This window comes from Bufo bufo, chromosome 8, assembly GCF_905171765.1.
Source record: "Bufo bufo chromosome 8, aBufBuf1.1, whole genome shotgun sequence".
NCBI lineage: Eukaryota > Metazoa > Chordata > Amphibia > Anura > Bufonidae > Bufo > Bufo bufo.
Genome location: NC_053396.1, coordinates 34,877,071 through 34,894,567, shown reverse-complemented (window position 1 = coordinate 34,894,567; position 17,497 = coordinate 34,877,071). Strand labels below are relative to the sequence as shown.

Below are 17,497 nucleotides of genomic sequence, written 5' to 3'. Positions count from 1 at the left end.
GCTGAAACGTCAAGACTGGGCCAAGAAATATCTCAAGACTGATTTTTCTAAGGTTTTATGGACTGATGAAATGAGAGTGAGTCTTGATGGGCCAGATGGATGGGCCCGTGGCTGGATTGGTAAAGGGCAGAGAGCTCCAATCCGACTCAGACGCCAGCAAGGTGGAGGTGGAGTACTGGTTTGGGCTGGTATCATCAAAGATGAGCTTGTGGGGCCTTTTCGGGTTGAGGATGGAGTCAAGCTCAACTCCCAGTCCTACTGCCAGTTAGAAGTCTGCATCCTTCAAGAAAAACATGATTTTCATGCAGGACAATGCTCCATCACACGCGTCCAAGTACTCCACAGCGTGGCTGGCAAGAAAGGGTATAAAAGAAGAAAATCTAATGACATGGCCTCCTTGTTCACCTGATCTGAACCCCATTGAGAACCTGTGGTCCATCATCAAATGTGAGATTTACAAGGAGGGAAAACAGTACACCTCTCTGAACAGTGTCTGGGAGGCTGTGGTTGCTGCTGCACGCCTTGTTGATGGTGAACAGATCAAAACACTGACAGAATCCATGGATGGCAGGCTTTTGAGTGTCCTTGCAAAGAAAGGTGGCTATATTGGTCACTGATTTGTTTTTGTTTTGTTTTTGAATGTCAGAAATGTATATTTGTGAATGTTGAGATGTTATATTGGTTTCACTGGTAAAAATAAATAATTGAAATGGGTATATATTTGTTTTTTGTTAAGTTGCCTAATAATTATGCACAGTAATAGTCACCTGCACACACAGATATCCCCCTAAAATAGCTAAAACTAAAAACAAACTAAAAACTACTTCCAAAAATATTCAGCTTTGATATTAATTAGTTTTTTGGGTTCATTGAGAACATGGTTGTTGTTCAATAATAAAATTAATCCTCAAAAATACAACTTGCCTAATAATTCTGCACTCCCTGTATTCATACAGTTGTCAGCAATGACAGAAAATGACCAATAGTTTAAATGATGTTTTTATGTTAAACAATTTTTTTATTTTTTTATTTTTTGGGGTGATTTTCTTTTGAATTTTCCATGTTCCTCTCTCTCTATCTATCTATCTATCTATATATATATATATATATATATATATATATATATATATATATATATTCGTTCAGTTTTCATAATGACCACTACGCTTAATATGTTGAGACTTCCTGTTCTGTACAGGTAAGTTTACAGTAGTTATCTTGTTATGACTGCTATCCTCTCTGGATACATGAGACAGGATCCACCATTCACAATGGGCGATATCACAGCTTATCTACTCCCTCCTGACCTCTGCATAGGTCACAAAGCGTACCATAGCAGGGCTCCAGATGGCGACCAAAATGGTCGCCAATGCGACTTAGAATTTACAAATGGCGACAAGAATTTTTAGTCTTGTCGCCATTTGCGACTAGACCCACCGCCGCAGCTCTGCTCAATACAGCGGCGGGGCACAGGAGATGATCGTTCTCAGCAGCGCAGTGGAGGAGTCTCTCCGTCCCCCCTGTGCTGCTGCTGCCGCCACCTTCGCCAATAAGAGGAGACAGGAGGAGGAGGAGGGGCTGTGGCCACTGTGCGACCAATGAAGAAAACTGACCTGTAATTCAAATACAGGAGGCGGGTGCTGGAATCAAATAGCCGGCACCCGACCTTTGTGACAGGGAGCTGTGATCAGCTGCAGTTGAGTTAACCCTTCAGGTGCGGTACCTGAGGGGTTAACTGTCGCTGATCGCAGCTCCCTGTCACAAAGGTCGGGTGTCGGCTATTTGATTCCAGCACCCGCCTCCTGTATTTGTATAAGAAACATTGGTGGCACAGTGCGCCCCCCCCCCCCCCCCCCCCCCCCCCAAGTATAATAAACATTGGTGGCACAGTGGGAAGTGCCAATGAGGGTTAAAAAATAATAAAAAAAATTAACTCACCTCCTCCAGTTGATCGCGTAGCTGCCGGTCTCCTGTTCTTTCTTCAGGATCTGTGGTGACGTCACTGAGCTCATCACATGGTCCATTACCATGGTGATGGATCATGTGATGTATCACGTGATGTATCACGTGATGAGCACAGTGATGTCACCACAGGTCCTTTGACAGGTCCTGAAGAAAGAACAGGAGACGATCAATTGGAGGAGGTGAGTTAATTATTTTTTTAATATTTAACCCTCATTGGCACTGCCCACTGCGCCACCAATGTTTATTATATTGAGGGGGGCGCACTGCGCCACCAATGTTTATTATATTGAGGGAGGGGGGACCATGTTATAAGGGAAAATAATACAGTGAATAGACTTTCTTCCTAGCAACCATGCGTGAAAATCGCACTGCATCCGCACTTGCTTGCGATTTTCACGCAGCCCCATTAACTTCTATGGGGCCTGCGTTGCGTGAAAATCGCACAACATAGAGCATGCTGCGATTTTCATGCAACGAACAAGTGATGTGTGAAAATCACCGCTCATGTGCACAGCCCCATAGAAGTGAATGGGTCCGGATTTAGTGCGGGTGCATTCCGGTATTTTGAATGCCAGATCCGGCACTAATACATTCCTATGGGGAAAAATGCTGGATCCGGCATTAAAGAGGACCTTTCACTGATTATGACATTGTGAACTAAGTATACAGACATGGAGAGCGGCGCCCGGGGATCTCACTGCACTTACTATTATCCCCGGGCACCGCTCCGTTCTCCTGCTATGCCCTCCGGTATCTTCGCTCAGTAAGTTATAGTAGGCGGAGATTTCAGTCCCTAAGTTATGGTAGGCGGAGTCTGCCCTTGTTCTGCTGTAGTGCTGGCCAATCGCAGCGCAGAGCTCACAGCCTGGGAGGTTATTTTCTCCCAGGCTGTGAGCTCTGCAATGCGATTGGCCAGCGCTACAGCAGAACAAGGGCAGACTCCGCCTACCATAACTTTGTAACCGAAGATACCGGAGGGCATAGCGGGAGAACGGAGCGGCGCCCAGGGATAATAGTAAGTGCAGTGAGACCCCCAGGCGCCGCTCTCCATGTCTGTATACTTAGTTCACATTGTCATAATCGGTGAAAGGTCCTCTTTAAGGCAAATCTTCAGTTTTTTTTGCCAGAGATAAAACCGTAGCATGCTGCGGTTTTATCTTTTGCCTGATCAGTCAAAATGACTGAACTGAAGACATCCTGATGCATCCTGAACGGATTGCTCTCCATTCAGAATGCATGGGCATATGCCTGATCAGTTATTTTCTGGTATAGAGCCCCTGTGACGGAACTCTATGCCGGAAAAGAAAAACGCTAGTGTGAAAGTACTCTAAAATATTAAGTTTAAATCCCCCCTTTCCCAATTTTACATATAAAATATATAAACAATAAATAAATAAACATATTACATAGCGCTGTCCAAACTATTAAATTATTAAAAAATATCTCCTATGCGGTGAGCATTCGCCATTTTTTAGTCACCTTGTCACCCCAAAAAATAGCATAGGACTGTTCTATTATGGGCCGAATGTTTCATAAAATGCGAAATGCACGCAGCCTTTTTTTTTGCGCGGTATTGAGTGTCGCAATACTTTTTTATGGTGACGAAAGCGAATCAAAATTTTGGTTTCAAAACAACCCTACGCCGATCTGATCGGCGTAGCGTTGTCACGATACCAAAATTTTGATTCGGTTTCGATTTGGCGACTAAAAATTTTGTTTGGCTCCTAAATTTTCAGTTCAGGAGCCAATGGCTACTAGGTATTTTTTTTAGTCTGGAGCACTGCATAGGTGCTTCTAGACTTGTCCTTATTCATCAGGGCAATATAGATAGTCTCTTAGTTATGAGGGGCAGAGATTGTAAATGCTCTGTAAGGGTCCATTCATATGTCCATGGTGTATTTCGGATCCGCAATACACCCGGCCGGCACCCCCATAGAACTGCCTATTTGCGGACAAGAATAGGACATGTTCTATTTTTTTCTGAAGCTGCGGACCGGAAGATCGGGGCCGCGCTCTGGAAATGCGGATGTGAAGGGCACATAGTGTGCTCTCCGCATCCATTCCTGCCCCATTGAGAATGAATGGGTCTGCACCCGTTCCGGATATTGTGGAACGGATGCAGACCCATTTCACGGACGTGTGAATGGAGCCTTACTATCAGAAAGGCTTTTAAAGCGTTCGCCCTTGATACCAGATATTTCATGGGTCATCATATATTATAAAAAAGATTGATCCATTCACGATCATTCCACTTCTATCAGCCCATATAAATGGACCCTAAGATCTCCACTTAAAGGGTCAAAATGCATCGGTGCTCCCCGGGATGTTTTTAGTTTGTTTATGGTTTTAATATGAGAACTAAAATTTAGGGGGTTTACCTAATTCTTGAGGATGAGTGCTAGGTGTCTCGTCCTATTTCCACAATCCTTTCCTCCTGTACCTCTGCTGTGTGGTCCTGACGTCTTACTTCCCTTCCTTTGTCCTGTTTCTGTCTCCCCCATGTCTTTCAGTGCTATTCAGAGGAGACGGTGGTAGTTATGTCATAGTGATAGCGCCCTGCACCATGACATTTAAGGGGTTGTCTCATCACAAACGAGGGGGGCATATCGCTAGTATATGCCCCCATTGTCTTATAGGTGTGGGTCCCACTGCTGGTACCCGCACCTATATCGAGAACGGAGCCCTGAAAGTGGTGGAGAGCGCACTGCGCATGAGCATCCGCCCTCCATTCATTTTCTATGGGGCCGCTGAAAATAGCCGAGCTCTGGCTCGGCTATTTCCGTCAGACCCCATAGTAGTGAACGGGAGCGGTGGCCGGTCATGCTCCGTGCGCTCCCAATCACTTCTATGGGGAGAGCACTTGGTGGTGGCCGGACCGGAGTCCTCCAGCCACCACCTTGTGGTGCTCCGTTCCCGATATAGGTGTGGGTCCCAGTGGTGGGACCGTACCTATAAGACAATGGGGGCATATCCATTTTGTAAGTTTAAGTTTTCAGGTTGTTGTTGCCCTCTACCAAGCTATACTATGATTTTCTTGAAGTGTCTAAGATATCTGGCAATCAGGTCTTGCAGGGGTGAGGCTGTATGCACAAAGAACATGTTAGAGATTGTTTGAGAGACAGTTCCAAATTCAAGTCCATCACTTCCTTCTTCCAGAGATAAAAAAAAAAAATTATATTGCAAGTGGTTTCACAATTATCTCCCATCACTTAATTAAAGAAAATTTAACTCCAATATATCTGGTCCTATTACTTGCAGAATTTTCTCTTTATCCCATAAGATGCTGCTTCACACTGCTTCCCCTGCTTTGTAAGAGCTGATAGAGAGAAACCTATCACAAGCAGCAAACAGGGGAGACAGGCTGAAGCTGCATCCCATGGGAATACATTACTCTGCTCTCAGCAGTTTACAAATAAAGTGTCACTGAGCTCTATCACTGGCTGCCGTTAGATAGGACTCAGTCTGATAAGTACATTGTGATGGGACTCTGTCCTCTCTGTGCAAATCCAGGAGCATAATGATAAGTGTGCATTGCAGAGCTGCATACGAGACTGCATTTGGGATGCCATATGAGAGGGGGGGGGGGGGGAAGAATTCAAAATGGCAGACGGACCATTTAGAACACATTAACTATAACAGATATACACAAGAGCCTCAGTTATTTTTTAATAGTGGCCTATGCTGTACTTTATAGGCAAATAAAATTGCTGGAGTGCTTCTTTAGCATTTTTGTTAAAGTTTTATTGGAAAAAAAATATTCAAATTATAAACAGCAGACACACATTTCTCCATGAAACATAAAATGTTTTTCAATGGAAAAAATGAAAAAAAAAACATCATACCCTCCACATTCTGTATTTAGGATCACCCCATCCATAACAACCCAATCTATATAATTATCCAGCGCAGTGAACATAGTAACAAAATGCCGAAATTGCTAATAAACAAAAAACAAAACGCAGAATAAAAAGCAATCAAAAGGCCATAGAAACAAAAATAAAAATTATATTGAGTCTTGGGATGTGACAAAGAAATGTTTAAAATGTTGTTTTTTTTTTTTTTTTTAAGGGTTTTTTATGTTACAATAATACTAAAACGAAAAGAAAATCATATATATATATATTTAGAATCACTGAAATCGTATTGACCTAAAGTTATCATGCTATTTATTCCACAAAGTGAATGTCATAAAATGTACAAAATTTGTCATTTCTAGCGAATAAATTATTAGTATTGTATTCATTTTTTTTTGTTCCCTTAAAATACTACAGTAGTGTCCTTGGGTTTCTTTCACACTTCATCATGGATCAGCAAAAAAGCTTCCGTTTTTGATAATACAACTGGCTGCATCCGTTATGAATGAATCCGGTTGTATTATCTTTAAAATGGCCACGACGGATCCGACATTAAAAACATTGTAAGTCAATTGGGGGGGGGGGATCCGTTTTTCTATTGTGCCTGAGAAAACGGGTTCGGCATGACACACAGTGCAAGTTATTGGTACCGCTTGCGGCGGTTTTCTGTCTGGTGTGGGAACGTAACCAAGCGGAGCGGAATGCATTCTGGGGCAATCGGCTCAGTTCAGTTTTGTCCCCATTCGTTGTCAAAGGAAGCTTTTTCCTCTGATATTGAGTTCCTCTACCGGATCTCAATAACGGGGAAAAGTAAAACGCTGATGTGAAATAGGCCTAAAAGACTGGGCAAACCATTTTATGTAGTTTTTCTGCAGGGAAACCCCTGTGGCAACTGACCTGTAATGTTTGTGTTGGCTTGTTTTCCCTGAAGCCGCATAGCAGGGAATCCGCTCAGCCATAGACTAGCAATAGAGATGTTTACTAGAGCTTTCTCCTGATCCAGCGCCGAGCTTCAGATAATAGAGAGAGAGGAAAAAATACATAAAAATCCAGATTTATCGGAAATATATAAGCATTTCATCGAAAGGGCAAACACACGTGTCTAAATGTCTACAGAACACCAATTATAGGAAACAGCGGAGGGGATTCTAGTCCTGGATTTTGTGATCATGTGATGTATGGACTAGACCTACTCCTCATACTGGCGCATTGTCACAGGCTAGCGTGTCCAGTAGCTTATCTCGTGACTTGGGGTGAACACAGGCCTCCTTTATGTGCATCTGTATGTTCCAGCTGGTTTAAGATATATTTGACACAACAGGATGGCATCTCCCAAATCCGCCTAATATTTTATAGGCAGTAATCTCTCCGAAAGACATTTAGTGGCCTGTGGGCATTGCTTTGCTGAATATATATATTTTTGAAACATTTCACACTTGAAAATTTGCAAGTATGCTCAAAGCCAGGATCCCTGCGGAGAGCAAAAATGCCGCTTAAACACTCAAATCACAGCATCAAACAGCTCGAAATCTGGCGAGTCAGTTTGAGCAGTCACATTGTGTTGCGAATGAGCAGCGAGTGTATCTGTTTTACTGCCTGTAGGGCATTCCTTTCTAATGTGTACGCATTTATAAATTATATCTGATACAAACCCTGAATGCACAGCTTTACGCGCAGCTCAACAAATCAAAAGTAACAATGATGTAAGTTTTAAGTAGGTTCCCGAGAAACCGTTTAATGTAACACAGGGTCAGCAGTTTGTGGAGCAGGTGGAGGGCCCTTGTCTACGGCTTTACCGCTTAATGGTCCAAGGTTACGATCTGTATAATGGGGGAGAAGCAGCTTTGGTTTGTCTGTCAGCGTCCCCTATGCTTTAAAAGAAAATAACTTGTCAAGTGAAGTGTTTAGTCGTCCTTCTGTTAATTGACAGGTCCCATCTTGAAGGTCTATTTTTTTTTTAAATCTATTTTTTTGTGTTTTTTATATGTGAAGCATATCTTCCCTATAGAGCAGGGGTGTCAAACCTTTTTGCTGTCGAGGGCCATTTGGATATTTGTAACATCGTTCGCGGGCCATACAAAATTCCAGCACGCTATATTCTCAGGGATAACAGACGGTTAATGCACTTTTACACACCAAGGAATACATTTTTGCAGCCACTTACCGGACAAATAGCACTTTTATATGTTTACAATTCACCAAACTGGTTTGGCACCAGGTCCGGTTTTAGACAAAATGTGGCCCTGGGCAAAATCAAAAGTGGGGCCCCAAATCTTGTAATAATGTACTAACAACACAGTTACATTCTGTCGATTCCGGCGCTCCCTCACAGATTTACACCCCATAAAGCTCCTCACACAGATCTTCACCCTCATGGCCCCAGAATATGTCACATGCCCCCTCCCCTCACAGCAATGAGTTCCCCCTCATCTACGGTATCTGAGTGTTAAAAACCAAAAGCGTTGGATTCCTCTTCAGGCACGCTTTCCCCCAGCGGTGATTGGGGAAAGCACGCTGTTCTAAAAATGAGTCGCAGCCTGTACTAGGCTTCCAGGCTTATTGTTAGTATATCCCAGTTCAGGCCATTAGATGGCAGCACTGAATTGTGATTAAGTGATTTCTATTCAGAATAATAAAGCAATTTACATCTGATGATTGTAAGTTGTGGTCCACTTGGGGGACTTAACAAAAAGTAAAAAAAAATATATATATTTTTTTAAAGTTTTGAAAATATTAAAAAAACCTTAAAAATTTAAATAACCCCCATTCCCCAAAATAAAAAGAAACAAAAAAAAATATAGCATTATTGGCATCGCCACATGCGAAAACAAAAATATTTTTAAAAAGTTAGCCCATATGGTGAATGGTGTAACATAAATCTTTTAAAAAAAAATGGCAATTCGCATTTTTGTCATCACTTTATCTCCCAAGAAAATGGAATAAAAAGTGATCGAGTCATACACAACCCAAAATGGTATTGTCAAAAACGACAGATCGTCCCGCAAAAAATGTGCCCCCACACATCTCCATAGACATAACTATAAAGAAGTTATGAAAATCAGAATATTGCGATGAAAAGAAAAAAAATCTTTTTTACGAAGCGAGTCCTGATGAGGCTTAGCTTGCTGCAGTGAACGGGAAGTTAAAAAGGTTTGTGTGGGTTAATACAGGTGTTATTTGATCATATTTTGCGTTTTTTCTCAATAAAATAAAACTTTTCACTGTTGGGGACACCTTGTGTATTTAAGTTTTATCTAGCCTCTAGTTTTCTTTTCTGCACAAGTTATCCAAAAATCTGAGAAATCTGACAGTTTGTTCAGACACATTGGATGACCATAAAGGTTATAGGTAATACAAGTTAGTAGTTCAGAATACTTACATCAGCAGCAATAACCCACACAAGCTTCATAAAAAAAATAAAAAATCACAGATGCATAAATTTTTTTTACAGCCTGTCCAGGAATACAAGGACAGTTTGCAGGGGTCAATGACCAAACTCTTGAGAGATATTGGAAACTCAGTATATGGGCATCCAGGATAGGGCCTCCGGAACCTTAGATGATGTAAATGGCAGCCGCATGAAACAGGCTGTCCATTGCCATAGCAGAACAGAAATATCCATGCCGGTAGTGAGCAGGGTCTTCAGAAAAGCAGCCTTTCCTCATGGGGTTTAGATGCTATATCATGGATCTTATGCTTTATGCTGTATGCAAATAATATGGACAGTGAAGTAGAAGTCTTTAAGTTTTTTCGATCAGGCTGTGTTTCTTTGCCCTCAGATTCAGTTTTTCAGCCCTTCTTTTCCTTTGTCTTTTGCCATGCAGCAATTGAACCACCCGAACATAATCAAGTACCTGGACTCATTTATTGAAGACAATGAGTTGAACATCGTTTTGGAGTTGGCAGATGCTGGAGATCTTTCTCAAATGATTAAAGTAAGGACCAAAGGACTTTATTTTGCAGATGCGAAATTTTATTTTCAAGTATCTTCCATATGTTTTGTGAGCACTATAATAACGTGCTTAGAAATATAGGATAGCTTTATTACTGCTTTTGTGAAAAGGCTGATGGAAACTGCCACCACTTTTGGAAAAAAAAAGCCTACTTGGAACTGCATCGGTAGAAGAGGACCTTTCACTGGTCCTTACATTACAATATTAGTACCTGTCAGTGTAGGGCATGATCAGTAGATGTCCCTGCACTAATTTGTTTCAGATCGGCTGCTCCGTTGGGGTGCTGTGCTTCCCGTTCTGGTAACCTGCCCTGTATGCTAATTAATAGCACCGGTACAGGGAGGAGGAGACAGCCGTGTTTCTCAGTGGCCGTCTCCTTCTCCCTGGCTGTGAGCTGTCCAATCGCATTGGAGTGTGTCACAGCCAGGGAGATAAAAAAGCTCACCTTCTCCCTGGATGTGATGTGGTCCGCTGCGATTGGGCCAGCCAGGAAAAAGGAGACGCCCCCTGAGAAACATGGCCGTCTCCTCCTCCCTGTACCAGTGCTATTAATTAGAATACAGGGCGCTAAAAGAGAACGAGGGGCACAGCGCCCCAACGGAGCAGCCGATCTAAAAAAAATAAAAAATAAATGAACGCACGGACATCTACTGATCATGCCTTACACTGCCAGGTACTAATATGTGAAACAACCCAATGCAGAAAGCACTTTATAGTGAAGATCTACCTCCTGGGCACTTGCAGGAGTAGCATCTGGCAGAATAGAAGTTCATATTCACACTACTCCTAATAATAGAAGTTCAGCGTTTGTCCTGTTCTCACCAGCCCCTGCCTAGCACTGTCAGCAATTTTACATTGTCAAAACTGCTGACAGACTTCCCTTTAAAACTGAAGTACGTGACTAATTTTGTATCCTTTCAGAATGATTTCCCCGTTCACTTTTTCATCACAGTTTTCTTGAAAATTTGTAGTCATTTCTGTACTTTACGGTCAAAACGGTGACCTGTAAATGCTGACTCTTGAGGATAATGAAAGGCTATGGACACCTTTGGAGGTTTTTCTTTTATTATTGCATTCTTGTAATTTTGGGCTTAAATTGTTTTTGCAATTGGTGTTTATTGAAATTTTCAATAGTTTTTTCTTCTTCTACAGCTTTCAGTTTGAGTGCATTTGCAGGCTGTCAAGCCCTTTGCCTCACTCTGATGGCTGACACCGTAGTCCAAGGGTCAGCAACCTTTGGCACTCCGGCTGTTGTAAAACTACAGTTCCCAGCATACTCCATTCACTTCTATGGGAGTTCTGAAAAGAGCAGAACCATGTATGCATGATGGGTGCTGTAGTTTCACAACAGCTGCAGTGCCGGAGGTTGCTAAACCCTGCTGTAGTACATATCTACACTTACCTAACAGCTCCTCAAGACTCATTATAGCTAAATTCTTATAAGCTTCATAAGGATTTTGCTATAAGAAGTGTTTATGAGCCATCAGGAGTTCATAGATAAGGGCTACAGATCCAGCTGAGAGAGCAGTTTTCTGACAGATTCAGTGTGAAGCAGCGAACCTTCTAGTCTGCAAATGTATTGAAACTGAAAGCTGTAGAAGGAAAACTCTTGCAAATGTTTAAATGAAAACCAATAGAAAGTATAATAATTTTTTAACCCAAAAATACTAGAATGAAATAAGAGGTGATCTACCACCATATTTGACACCCATATAATATCCTGTGCAGTGCTCATGCATCCCAGTCACATCCAGGTTCCTACGTTTGGTCGACTATTTTGCGGTGTCCTTAAAGTAACGGTTTAGCAGTTTAGTAGCTAAATTATTGCACATACTGTACATTAGACAAGCTTTAGCTCAGGCCATGTTAGTGCTTTGAATTAGCCTCAGCCTAAGTTTTGACCCTCCCCACGTTGATAGCACCCATACTGTCCACCGTAGTCCCTGCTGCCAACCTGTCCCTAGTTCTCTGGATGGGCCTTTCTCCGCAGTCGAGAAGATACACACGAGCAGCCACTTACGTGTAGCTCGGCGATAAGGCATCAATTTCAGCTACTGAGAAAGATTAATGTAGGGTCAAAAGTGAGCACAGTGGTAGCCGTCTGTCGGGTGCGGTGTGTTGTCTCTGCCCAGCAGGAGTGGTCCGTGACCTTTTTCTTTTAGGCACTCAGCTGCCAAATGCATACAAAGCTGGCAGAAAGGCATAACCAGGACCGCTTTGCCATTGTGGCAGCCTTACTATTGAGATTTGTCTTGTCCTGGTTTTAGAACCATATACTAGATTCCACCTATATCTAGAGGAGCATTTTAGACTTTTCCATATCAGTTATAATGCAGAATATTTAATGATATCAGAGTTTGCTTTGGGCAAATATTCAGTTTGCTACAGTTTATGGTTCTGAGGCCCTAAATATGTTATCCGAGGTAATTAAGACAAGAGATGCTCATTACACCAAGACGGCGTCTCCACCTGTCAGGTTTTGTTTAGTTCCAGAGCATTGATTTGATGAGTGTGGGAAATGGGTTACGATACCTCCAAAGGCTCAGAAGGATCTTGAATTTGGTTCTGAAATGGCTTATTTACTGCCTGTCCTCTGTTAAAATGATTTTCTTAATTTTTTTTTATTACGCCTTTGCTTTTTATATGACACCAGAAGAAGGACCCAGCTTCGCACGGGTATATTTCATCTATTTTATGTAATGTTTGTGTGCATAACAGTGACCTCTACAGCACCCAGCCCCTTTAACAGTGAACTCTACAGGCCCCCATCCTTTAACACTAACCCCCCCCCCACAGTGCCCCACCACTTTAAAATGAGACCTTCCCCTTAACTTTGATCTTCACAGCAGCTCGCCCCTTTAACAGTGAGTTTCTCAGCACCCTACTCCCTTGATAGTGACCTCAGGGGCCCGCCCCCTTAACAGTGACCTCTACAGTACCCCGCTGCCTTAACAGTGACCTCCACAGCAGTTGCACCTTTAATAGTGGTCCCTGCCCCTTAAGTGACCTCCACAGTGTCCACCCCTTTAATGCTAGGGCAGCATGACGACGTGTCACGTGACATCTTCTCTCAACAATTTTTATAATGACAGGCTATGGTGTTGCACTGCGACATGTGACATACTGTGACTGCAACACGACAGTTGCAAAAAAAACATCCAAGATGGATTTTTCTGCAACTGTCGCGTTGCAGTCGCAGCATGTCACAGTGCAACACCATAGTCTATCATTATAAAAATTGTTGCGCGACATCAATGTCGCAGTGTAGTTGTGCCCTATGTGTCGTGCGACTTACTGTCGTCGTGTAGCCCTAGCCTAAAGCTGACCTACAGCAGTAACAAAAAATGGCTGGGTTGTTATGGAAACCTGGAGTAAAACTGTGTGTATGTGGAGACTAAGGGCTGATGAGGGTCATGTGACTGTGTGTATGGCAGTTGGGATATGAAGAGAAAGACTTGCAGGCTTGTATTGGCTAATGCATTTTTTGGGAATATCTCAGGAACGGTACGTCCTAGAGAGCTGTGACCCCCACAAGATTTCTTTCCAGGTAGCATGGGATGTGTATAGCAAGTTTCGTTGAAATCGATGCTTGTGTTTTTGAGTGATCGCGGAACATACACACACATATACGTCTTTCTTTATATATATAGATTGTGCCTGATATTCTACAGCTTCATAACACTGCTTGTTCTGCTGTTCTCATTATAGTATTTTAAGAAACAGAAGAGATTAATACCGGAGAGGACAGTATGGAAGTACTTTGTGCAGCTGTGCAGCGCCGTGGAACATATGCATTCCCGCCGGATCATGCACAGAGGTAATCTCGCCATCCATCCACGGCTTCTTCATCCTACACCTAATCCTGCACTCCTGTACAGGAATCCAGCAGCCTGTTCATGACGACTGCTGTATAAAGCTGTTTATCAAAAAGTAAAAAGATAAAAAGCACAAATCTTTTCATAAACTGTTGCATTCGGGTGGGTTCGGTAGACAGTATATTAATAATATAAAATACTGTATGTATCCTGTCTGTAGCTTTAAAAGGAGCATAGTTGTCTGCCTCTGCAATGGGGCTGCTGCGGCTTCCTCGTCTATGGCTTGAGGGGACCCTGAAACATCACATCTACATGTGATCATGCTTAATTCATCTCCACCATGTCTCCCTGTGGAATATCTATTTGGTAATGTGGACTTGTCTTACACCTTTGGACTTTTTTCCTATATGGATTTTTATGCTTATGCTACATGGCATATATAACAAGGATTTAAAGGGGCTATCCGAGGCTGGAAATGGCCCCCCATATGCCTGGGCCCCTCACACTGATTCTACATACCTGTCTCCCTGCGCCGCCCTGTTCCCTGCACCACCGCTGCTACTTCTCCCAGTGAGCGGATGAAAACATTAGGTGTCGGGGAGGGGGGGAGAGAAGCCAATGGCAGGCAGTGTCGGAGACAAGCCTCCCTAGCGTCACCCGCGATGCTAGGGAGGCTCGTCGCCGCCTGCCATTTGGCTGCTTCCCCCCGACACCGGATCTTTTCATCTGCGCACAGGGAGAAGCAGCATCGGCGGTGCGGGGACCAGGAGCGGCGCGGGGAGGCAGGTAAGTAGAATCGGTGTGAGGGGCCTGGGCATAAGGGTGGCCATTTCCAGCCTCAGATAACCCCTTTGATAAAGAAGCGGATTAAAATTTGAAATCGTCCTGTTGCATTTTCTAGGTACCTCTGTCATGGCAAAATCGCATAAATAGTGTTTGCTTGTTAACTCCAAAGACATTCTGATAGGGAGCTTAGATTGTGAGCCCCATTGGGGACAGTGTGATGTTAATGTCTGTAAAGCGCTGCGGAATATAGTAGCGCTATATAGAAATGTGTAAAGAGGGTATCCTAAGGTTAATGTAAAATCAGACATCATACAGTACATGACAACCTCTTTCTAACAAAGCTAGAACCAGCCCTGTACCTCACATGGATCCAGAGATCTCCCCATCCATTGCTCTGCTAGACTTATATCAGGAAGCTGGTCATTTCTCAGGGGTTGTGTCCTGTCAGCTGGTTGCAGTTGCAGGATGGAACTGAGCATGTACGTCCACCTCAGGGAGATGGACAGAGAAATTTAAAAAAGAGCAAACGGCAGGCAGTGCTATACAGATAGATAGATTTTATCTAATAACTCAGTGGCTAGACTGAATTTAGAATTGCTTTCAATTACGAAAGTGTTCGTATCCAAGTGCTGGTTTGAAAACTGTACGATATTTTTTGTGGGATAATTCCTTTAATATTGTAAAAATAAAGTAAAAATGTAAACGGTATAATAAGTCTTTGGAGATGTGGCCTCTTAGTGTTCAGGTAAATTGATGTATCACCATTCGTCTCTAGCACTGATCCGGTTAAGAAAAATCTTCCTCCAGATTTCTTCATCTCTGACATCTCGTCCTGTTACCTCTATGAACGTTTTATGTCATCCGGCCTTTGAAGCGCGGCTCTGATTGGACCTGATGAAACTGTCAGAGGCTGATGTGTTTTGATTCCGTTATGAAAGTGCTGTCACATCACAGCTGTGAAGTGCCGAATACAAAGGCTTCGATCAGAGTTTTGGATTTGTGTTGTGTTTAGGGCACTGGGACATATGGCTTCATAGAGCTGTACGTGTCTTCTGGGAAAGTTGGCGGAACATGTTTGTAGAGCACAAAAGCATAAGAAATAAAAAGTATTTTAGTAGTAGTAGCATCTCTGTTCTGTGTTGGTCTTCTTGATTACTTTGATAGCTTCCTGGTAATTATCTCCCTGTGCACCAATTTTTGTTAGCAGTTTTGCACTTGTGGTGCTTTAGTAGCCCTACCTGTTTTAAATTCATGGCCTGCCAGAATACTTTTTGTACTGTTTTGTGTGATTCATAGTGCTGTTTTTCTTTATTTTTATTATTTAGGTAGGTATTTTTTTAACGTGTGTCCCATGAGGCCATAACGGATCTCTAGGGATATTCATACTCTTTATAATTTTTCACTTCATCTCTCAGTCACTGACAGAGCTGATCTGGGTCTGCTAAGACCCAGCAGCACTGGCATGCTGTGGCACCAGTGATCACATGATCGCCATGTCCAATGGAGGAATCAGCAGTGCCATTTACTGGGCAGGATGCAGAAGAGAAGGCAGAAGTTTCCCTGGCTGTCTGTTTTTGCTTTCCGTAAATAGGAGCCTTTGAAAATGTCTACCTGCGCACGGTTGCAACTTTTAGAACAGAAAATCCTTGCGCCTTTCTGTGGTTTTCCTCTTCATATCCGCATGTGCATGTTACTTGTGGATTTTGGTGCGGATTTGATGTGGATTTTCCGCAGATTTCATCCTTGCATTAGAGCTCTTTCACACTTGCGTTGTCCGGATCCGGCGTGTACTCCACTTGCCGGAATTAACTCCGGATCCGGAAAAACACAAGTGTACTGAAAGCATTTGAAGACGGCTCCGTCTTCCAAATGCTTTCAGTGTTACTATGGCACCCAGGACGCTATTAAAGTCCTGGCTGCCATAGTAGGAGCGGGGGAGCGGTATACTTACAGTCCGTGCGGCTCCCCGGGCGCTCCAGAATGACGTCAGAACGCCCCATGCGCATGTATGACGTGATCCATGTGATCACATGATCCATGTGATCACATGATCCATGTGCTTGGGGCGCCCTGACGTCACTCTGGAGCGCCCGCGGAGCCGCACGGATTGTAAGTATGCTGCTCCCCCGCTCCCCGCTACAATTTACCATGGCAAACAGGACTTTAGCGTCCCGGCAGCCATGGTAACCACTCTGAAAAAGCTAAATGTCGGATGCGGCAATGCGCCGAAACGACGTTTAGCTTAAGGCCGGATCCGGATCAATGCCTTTCAATGGGCATTAATTCCGGATCCGGCCTTGCGGCAAGTGTTCCGGATTTTTGGCTGGAGCAAAAAGCGCAGCATGCTGCGGTATTTTCTCCGGCCAAAAAACGTTCCGTTACGGAACTGAAGAGATCCTGATGCATCCTGAACGGATTTCTCTCCATTCAGAATGCATTGGGATAATCCTGATCAGGATTCTTCCGGCATAGAGCCCCGACGACGGAACTCTATGCCGGAAGACAAGAACGCAAGTGTGAAAGAGCCCTAAAAAAAAAAATGTAAAATACGAACAAAGAATTGACATGCTGAGGATTTTGAAATCTGCAACAGGTCAATTTCCACACGTCCAAAAAGCAAAGTGTCGATGAGATTTGATTGCTCTCATTCACTTTCCTGGTATTGTGTTAGGCTGCATTTTTCCTTACTAGACTGCACATAAAAACTAATAATCCGTAACCTCTGCAGGTAGCCATAGTCTTCCCATCACACCTACAGTAATGTTTGTGGGTGCCAGAAGACTAGTTGATTTTGTTGTCCACCCATGGGTGTACAGCTTTCTGATTTAAAGGGTTCCTTGCATAACGGATACTGTGAAGGGTGTAATGATGGTCATACTGCCTTCATTCTGCTTTTTGAGAAATATGTAGCTAATAAATGATTGTCCAAATCAACAGAAGAGGACACGACATAGACTGTGGATTCTTTTTATCTTGTTTTCCTCTCAAAAACAGATTTCTTTGAAACCCACATGTTCCTATTATTGGCGTGGGTATTGAAATGGTAATTATGTCATTACTCCTACATTTAAGCCATTCACTAAATGATGGATGTTTTTTTTTTTTCTCATCTATGACTTTTTGT

At 43.1% G+C, this 17,497-nt stretch overlaps 1 protein-coding gene across 4 annotated transcripts in view; it reads left to right on the top strand.

Moving 5' to 3' along the window:
- NEK6 (NIMA related kinase 6) overlaps positions 1 to 17,497 on the top strand; it is a 206,017-nt gene that overhangs the window by 140,272 nt on the left and 48,248 nt on the right. For all 4 annotated transcript variants that reach the window (XM_040404903.1, XM_040404905.1, XM_040404902.1 and 1 more), the window contains 2 exons: positions 9,644 to 9,754; positions 13,481 to 13,589. In XM_040404903.1, coding sequence (XP_040260837.1) covers positions 9,644 to 9,754; positions 13,481 to 13,589 — 220 coding nt within the window. The remainder of the gene's footprint in view (positions 1 to 9,643; positions 9,755 to 13,480; positions 13,590 to 17,497) is intronic.